Raw genomic sequence first — 6,310 nt, forward strand, 5'->3', positions numbered from 1 at the left:
CAGCGTCAATACTTGCAGGATGTGAACTGAAACAGTGTAATTAGTGCAACAGGAAGGCTTTCCCGGGAAGTGGCAGTGGCTTCGAGTGGTGGTAGGACCCCAAAGTGTGCGATCCGCAAGTGTCCGGTTCGATCGACCGAAGTTCCGTTACGATCCGGTGTTCCGGTGTCGACGCTGGAGACGCTGATACGCAAAAGTCTCCCTTGCTCTCTCTCTCTCTCGTTCTCTCGTTCTCTCTGATCTCTCTCCGGATAGCAACCCGGTTTCTGGTGGCGATCTCTTGGGTCCTCGTTTTGCACAACGCGCCATAGTGGAATGTCAACGTAATTCTTCAATTATCTTGTTTTTCTCAGTTGCTGCGCGTTCGTGTCGGTGCGTAGCCGGGTAAATTGGTTTAACAACCCGCCCCAAAAGTTCGTTGTTGCGAAAGTTGTTTTTCAAAAAGTGTAGCGAGATCGGGTGGACACCTGTGTTTGCGTTCGATCGCCGTCGTCTTCGTAACCAGGAGCGTGCGTGCGCCCGTGACTCTGAGTTTTGAACGCGGGGCTGTGATGTGTTTCCACGCAGCGGAAGGCAACTCGGGCCGCGTGGCCGCGAACCCGAGAGGCTAGTATGGCGACCGTCAGCAGTGGCCATTCCCGTGGGATACACCCATCATTACATGTTCAATGCTAAAACACATTCATACCGGGCCCGTAACGACGGGCCAGAATCGTTCGATACGGGGCACTGGCGGTGGCGGCGGCGGTGGGCCGGGCGGGGCGCCGGCCAGCACGCCCTCCGGCATCGGCGGGCCGGGGGTGGCGGTGGCGACGGCCAAGCACATGAACGGGGGTCCGCCCCGGTTGCTGTCGTCATCGTTCATGACGCCGCTGGCATCGTCGATCGGCTCGACCGCCAACGGCAATGTGACGGGCGGTGTGACGGGCCCAGGGCTGCACGTCGGCGGCGGTGGACTGACGACACTCGGCAACGGGATGCTGGGTGGTGGCGCTGGTGGCGGAGGAGGCGGCGGCGGTGGACTCTTTAGTCACAGCCACAACTCGACGACGAACAACAACATCCTGAGCAGCACGATCAACATGAACAAGGACCGGATGGGTGCCCGCGAGGCCCTCACCAGTCTCGGGTTGCTGTGTTTGGGTAGGTTATCTGCGTTTCAATGCCGCCAAGTGGGGGTGCCCGGGATAATCTCCGGATGAACGCGATCGGTCCACCAGATGGTTGCCGGCACCGAAGTGACTCATTGACTCATTTGGGGTTTTTTTCGGTTTAAAGTGATAAATGTGCCGTTTGCAAGATGCTTCTCACGAATCGGTGGAATTGTGCTGAGGATCACTTCCCTCGTTATTGCTGGCCACAAATATAGGGTGATCCATCAATGTGTTTGAATTTTGAAAACTACCGATTACTTGACTTTTGAAGCGTTAAACTTCGTTTAAAAATGTAATATTTACGAAATGGGACGCTTTACGCTGGCAGAAAACTGAGGAATATTAAAAACGCATTCCCAAAGTGGTAGGAAGAATTCGTGCACGAGAAGCCAATGCACCTCACAACTAATGACTGTTTGGTGTGGATTTTGGTCTGTCGGCTCATCATTGCCCCATTTTTGTGGAAATGAAATGACATGAAATGTTGATTCCTCTGCAAAATTGAAGCTGAAAATTTGGACGATATTTGGTTTCACTTGGACCAGCCACATTATCGATACTTTTCGCCACATCGGAATTAACTGAACTGAATTCTGGAATAACATATGTTTCTTTGAGTGTTATTTAGTCTCCACTCGAGCAAAACCGAGCTCCGTGGGAAGTAATGGAACCACTTTTCATCGTCACGTCGTTTACTTTACCTCAAGGACAGTGCCTGCTGTCCGAGGATCGAGTTCTATCTTAACCCGTCTTGCGTCATTTGTCCTTTTTCGTGTGGTTTAATGCTACGCCCACTTGATTCGGAATCCGTGAGCCATTCTTGAAGAAGATCGTTAACAAGCGATCGCGTACGCTTGATTGATGGTTCCGATCCTCTCGGGCATCCCTCGGGCTTGGACGAAAAATCACTCAGTCTATGTAGATTTATTTAAAAATCAATTTAAAAAAGATCTGCAGAGAGCAGACAGTTGGTGAGGCAAGCATTCCCGCCAATTTCCGGTTCGTCCTCGGACGCGAATGATCGAGCACCTCACCCGGGCTAGAATTAATGCGTTATGAAATCAATACGCAATTCCAAATCAATCATCACATTAGTGGCATTTATGTGTGTATCTCTCTTGCGCCTTGTTGCTAGACAACATACGCTTGTTTGGCTTGGCGTGGCGGCCATTGGCCATTACTTTTCAATTTTCACACCAAAACCCAACCAAACCAAGCCAGTTGGTAAACCAATCAGTGGGGGAACCATTATCATCCCGTCGTTCGTGGGGTCGCCCGTGTTGGGGGAAATCAAACAAACAAACAAAATCCTCAACTCAACTCCTCAACTCTTTTCCGGCCCCTAATTGGAATATATTGTATGCATCCTTCGTTCCGGTTTTCGGTCGCGGTCGGCCTCAGACATTCCACTGCCCGGTCATCTGGGTGCGCTCGGTCGGAAGATGACTTTGTAATTCTAGAACCTGAGAATCCGTTGCCTACGAAAGATGGCGGTGGCTGATGATCCTTTCCGTTTTCTTCTCTCTCTTTCATGTTCGTGCTCGTTCGTGGGACTTTGCCGTGCCGCCACTCCGTAGTTTCGTTGCTGCTGGCGCTACTTTCGTTGATATTTCTACTGAAAATATCGCCCGGTGGTCGGGAACCGCCACCGCCGACGATAGGGCCGGCGGTCCTGGAGGACTACGCCATCGTGTACGACGTGACGCTGGCCCTGTGCGCGCTGTCCCTGTCGCTGAACCTGTGCTGCCTGCTGGTGTGTGCCATTCAGTTCCTGTTTGCCGTCAAGTTGGTCCGCGCACCTGCCACGACCGGAAGGTTAGTGTAACGGGCGGTGCGACCCTTTTCCGTTCATTCTCTTTCCAGGTTTCCAGGGCAGGCGGCAGGCGACATGAATGACACACGTCGCGTGTTCCGGTCCTCCTTTATTCCTTCTTCTGGCCCTTTCTCTCGAGAAGTGTCCATAAATTAAAGCGGCACAATGGAATGGACCCTTCCTCTTGCTAGAAGATCCTAGTCGGGGCCCGGTAGCAGGCTCGAGTTCACCCCCCCACGCTGTAACGGAAAATGGTCACCGAAGCGTGAACTCTAATAGACGGCATTACATAGCTGACCGGGCCCCGAATGGGGTCCGTTGCATCGAATGGGGACAATATTTTGGGCGTGCGGAAAACATGTGCCCACCAACAAGAAGAAGCACCGAGAACGTGTGGCAATACGAGGCCAAAATTAGCGCCCAAGTTGGACGCCGGACCGGGAACTGGCTGACAGAACGCAATTAAACGCACATGTTGCTGGCCGTAATGTTTGGTGCTCGGAGCCAACGGTCCGAATTTCCCCCGCCTGGCACGTCTATTCCCGGCCAAAATCGAACAAAATTGTATTGGCAACCGTTGGTGGCTCCCACGGCAAGAAGTTTCAATTTATTACCATTACTTCCCTGCCCTGGGGTCTGGTTAAAATCTGCGTTCGGTGGCCCCGGCCCCGGCCCCGGTGCTGTACCGTTCGCGATCGTAATCTTTAATGATTACCAACGGGGCCCTCCCTACGCTGGGAGAGCCGCTTTTTTACGATCGACCTGTGTTGTACCAGCGGCGCTCATTTAGCGATCGCCTATGAAGATGTTACGGTGGATTACGCGCTGGGCTAGGCTGTGAGTTTCGATACACTTGTGTTGCCCCGCACATGAAACGCACATTTCGTGAGGATCACCCCATATGGGTGCGGCGTGATATCTTGATTTCGGGGAAGCTTCGTTCCGTGGTAGTGAATGGACGATTTTTAGATTTGATTTCATTATTGGCATGTGATACACCGTGAAGAGGCGAAGTGGTTCTGCGAACCATCAGCAGTGATCTGATAGCCGATCTTCACGTGGCAGGCAGACACAACAACAAGTATCGCCACGAGGGCTTAAATCGCGTTCTCAAACATCCCTTCTGGGTTTGCTAAACCTGATTACCACACAGCGAGAGCGAGACCCCTCGGATTAGGCCCCGCTTTTGCAAGGTTTTATTACGCCACACGTCAAAACTAGTGGCCGTTTGACTAATCCGTGCTATCGGCGAAGGATTTATCCGCGTTTGTTGATCCATTTACTCGTCCGGCTCGTGCCGGCTGGAATTAGCCGAACGGCACGTATGTATGGCTTCGATCGGGCAAAACGTTGAAATTCCCGTCGAACCGGGTTTCTCAATAGTGTATTATTAGCACTGTTTAGTGCGATGCAGCGCGCCCGGGGGACCCGGTAAAGAAAGGTTTGGGTTGGTCGTGGATTTGATTTAATTATAGATAAATCAGTGAGTTGCATCGTTAGCAGCGCGGGCAGCGATTGAAGCATAGATCCTGCTCACAGCGGTAGTGTATTACAGGATTGTTTTCCGCTACTTCCAGAGGCAACAAGTATCTGCAGAAATCGAGTGTCAGCCGTGTGTGCGCCGTGGGAGGGTTCTTCATCTCCATACCCATCTTTTTGACCGGTAAGACCACGGAGCAATCGATTCCGAAAGAATTACTCACCCAGCCAACTGCTCGCGATCTGTCTTCTAGGTATCATCCTGTACACGTTCACGCAGTTCCACTCGACACCGGCGATCGTGACGAGCATACTGATCGGTGTCGGCATCGTGTTCTGCGGCGGCGCCATGGTGCACAACGTGTTCGTTTGGCAGCGCGAGAAGACGATCAGCGTGCGGCAGGCGCCGCTGAACCTCAATCTGACGCTGTCGCCCCAGATCAGCACGATATCGACGGCGGCCGCGGCAGCAGCGGCCGCCGCCGCCGCCGCCCACCAGTACCAGAACCAGAACGGCCACGGGCCGCACCACATTAGCCTGAACCACGTGTACAGCAACCACCACAACAACACGCCGCTCACCCACAACTCGCAGGCCAGTCACACCACGCCGATCACGCAGCTCACGCCGGTGACGCCGCTGTCCGCGAACCATTCGCACATCAGCTTCAACCATTCCTACGTGCCGCCACCCTACGGCGGCGGTGGCGGCGGGGTGCGTGCGGCCACCGCCACCCCGCCCACGCCGAAGGTGATCGTCGGCTCGTTGCTCAACCGGGACGCTTCCGGGTCCGTCAGTCCCGGCATGCCGGCCACCGGGGGCAACAATACCCTCGACACAACGGCCAACTCGCCACACGAACTGTCGACGCTGGTCTGATCCACCGGGGGGGAGATCGCTTCCGGAAGGATTCCCGATCACGCGCGTGTGCAATGGACATTTTTTGCGCATAAAAATGTACGACTTTACCCACCTGACATTCGAGTTGATCCCGCTCTGTGCTCTGGGGATCGACGGACAATGGATCGTTGAGATTATGCTATTGGGCCGGCCTCGGGGAAGGGCTCTACTTCTACACTACCTTAGCGTTTAAGCTATGCCGAAATCTGTACAAATCGAAACCCTGTTTGCCTTCCCGTCCGAGTGAGAGCAGCGTGACCCACGTAAGAAGCTAGTGTATCTTTGTAACGTGTGTGTTGTAACATGAGTATTTATTAAACGCGTGCTTAGCGTGGGGGCCCCTCGGTGGCACCGAATTGTATTTTAAGGGACCGTGCAGCAACGTTGAGAATCGAACTGAGCCGAAGTTTAGGGATTTTATTTAAGCTAGGTGCTGCATTTTAATGTTGTTTCGCCATGTGGCGGCTAAAGCGGATGCGGATAGGTTATGTGTTTTTTTTATTATTATTTTAAACAAATAGAACTACGAACCGTCGTCACCAAGTGGATATATTTTAAATCGATCGCGTTTGCGTTTTTATTGTGGAATTTGAGAAAAGATGAACCGTTGTGCCGTAAGCACAACCGAAAAACATGTGTCCATTCACTTTCGCGGGCTCTAAACGGGCTAATAATCTTTCGCGCTTAGCAGAATATGCTAAATCAATCAAAACAATAGCTGAGGAGTGCTTATTTTTTTAATTTGTTTCATTGATCATTGATCATCACCATCATTTACACGTGATTGATTTTGAATTGAATAAAGCAATTTTTCATCCCAAAAAAATAATGAAATAATTCACCAAACCGCCGTAGAGCGCCATCTGTTGGATTTATCGTGCGATTACTGCCATCTAGCGGATAGTAACGGTAACTCTTCTTAAATCGGGCAGTTTGAATTCGGTAATGGCCGTTAAGTTCGGA

The 6,310-nt window shown here is 52.1% G+C and overlaps 1 protein-coding gene across 1 annotated transcript; it reads left to right on the forward strand.

Moving 5' to 3' along the window:
* Positions 1-462: 462 nt before the first annotated feature.
* On the forward strand, positions 463-5,410 carry LOC131210784 (uncharacterized). The gene is made up of 4 exons (XM_058204076.1): positions 463-1,143; positions 2,732-2,969; positions 4,545-4,630; positions 4,701-5,410. The coding sequence occupies exons 1-4, from the start codon at positions 669-671 to the stop codon at positions 5,324-5,326; spliced, it is 1,425 nt and encodes a 474-aa protein (XP_058060059.1). The 5' UTR covers positions 463-668; the 3' UTR covers positions 5,327-5,410.
* Positions 5,411-6,310: the final 900 nt, after the last annotated feature.

The sequence above is a fragment of the Anopheles bellator genome, chromosome 2 (assembly GCF_943735745.2).
Source record: "Anopheles bellator chromosome 2, idAnoBellAS_SP24_06.2, whole genome shotgun sequence".
In the NCBI taxonomy this organism is placed as follows: Eukaryota; Metazoa; Arthropoda; class Insecta; order Diptera; family Culicidae; genus Anopheles; species Anopheles bellator.

Excerpts from the sequence above, each read along its gene's own strand:
- LOC131210784 (XM_058204076.1), top strand. The coding sequence starts at position 669 with ATGCTAAAACACATTCATACCGGGCCCGTAACGACGGGCCAGAATCGT. Across the intron at positions 1,144-2,731 it reads TCTCGGGTTGCTGTGTTTGG|TTTCGTTGCTGCTGGCGCTA; the intron begins GTAGGTTATCTG and ends GCCACTCCGTAG. Across the intron at positions 4,631-4,700 it reads CATACCCATCTTTTTGACCG|GTATCATCCTGTACACGTTC; the intron begins GTAAGACCACGG and ends TCTGTCTTCTAG.